The sequence below is a fragment of the Orycteropus afer genome, unplaced genomic scaffold (assembly GCF_000298275.1).
Source record: "Orycteropus afer afer isolate SDZICR_OR568_19922 unplaced genomic scaffold, OryAfe1.0 scaffold00663, whole genome shotgun sequence".
Classification (NCBI taxonomy): Eukaryota; Metazoa; Chordata; class Mammalia; order Tubulidentata; family Orycteropodidae; genus Orycteropus; species Orycteropus afer.
The window spans coordinates 110,381-111,317 of NW_006922250.1; the positions used below are offsets into that span (position 1 = coordinate 110,381).

Sequence of the window (937 nt, forward strand, 5' to 3'; positions counted from 1 at the left end):
TGACCCACACCGTGATCTCAGACTCCTGGCCTCCAGGGCTGGGAGAGGACACTGCCTCGTGGCGCTCTGCTGCACCAACCCTGGGACACCTGACAGCACGCCGACGGTGGCCAGATCAACACGAGACCAGAGCCGTGCTCAGCAGCCACACTCGCAGGCATCTTTCGAGATGTCTCACCGCTTCCTAAGGGCAGCCTCGGCTGCAGCCCCACCTCTCTGTCCCTGGGATGAGGAACAGTACACGTACCTGACCCCATGATGTAGCGAGAGCCCCTGCCCTGTCGGTGCAGGTGAGCGACATCATTCTTCAGGTTGGACCTGGCACGGAAAGGGGAGGGACCTGTTAAGCACAGACACACAGACCCTCTTCCCACCCCCATGAGAGCAGAGCAGGCAGCAGATTTCCAGGTGAGAGGAGACAGCATTTCGGGTGGGTGTCCGCACGAGGCAGAAGAGGCTAACACAACAGCCCTGCACACCCACAAGTTTTTCAGCGGGGGACACAGGAGCTCCGACTTGCTTGTCCTTCCCTTAGGGTGCTGTTGGCTACCGTCCCAGCCCTGACGCACAGCGATGCCTGTGCAACAGGACAGAACGCTGCCCAGCCTGCACCATGCCCGTGATGTCACGGACAGGACCAGGATGCCTGGGGCCTCCACGGGCTGACTAGCTAGGCCCTTCTTTCCAGTCTGTCTTAGTCCAGAAGCTCTGCTTAAACCCATCCTCCATCCCAGCAACACGCAGCCGCCACAGGCGGAGCCCGTCCACCGTCCCAGCAACACGCAGCCGCCACAGGCGGAACCCGTCTACCGTCCCAGCAACACGCAGCCGCCACAGGCGGAACCCGTCCACCGTCCCAGCAACACGTAGCCGCCACAGGCGGAACCCGTCCACCATCACACCAACACGCAGCCGCCACAGGCGGAACCCGTCCACC

At 62.5% G+C, this 937-nt stretch overlaps 1 protein-coding gene across 1 annotated transcript in view; it reads right to left on the reverse strand.

Annotated features, from left to right (window-relative positions):
* Window positions 1-937, reverse strand: part of GTPBP6 (GTP binding protein 6 (putative)) — a 21,465-nt gene that overhangs the window by 17,210 nt on the left and 3,318 nt on the right. Inside the window, exon 5 of the mRNA XM_007956770.1 lies at window positions 248-318. Coding sequence (XP_007954961.1) covers window positions 248-318 — 71 coding nt within the window. The remainder of the gene's footprint in view (window positions 1-247; window positions 319-937) is intronic.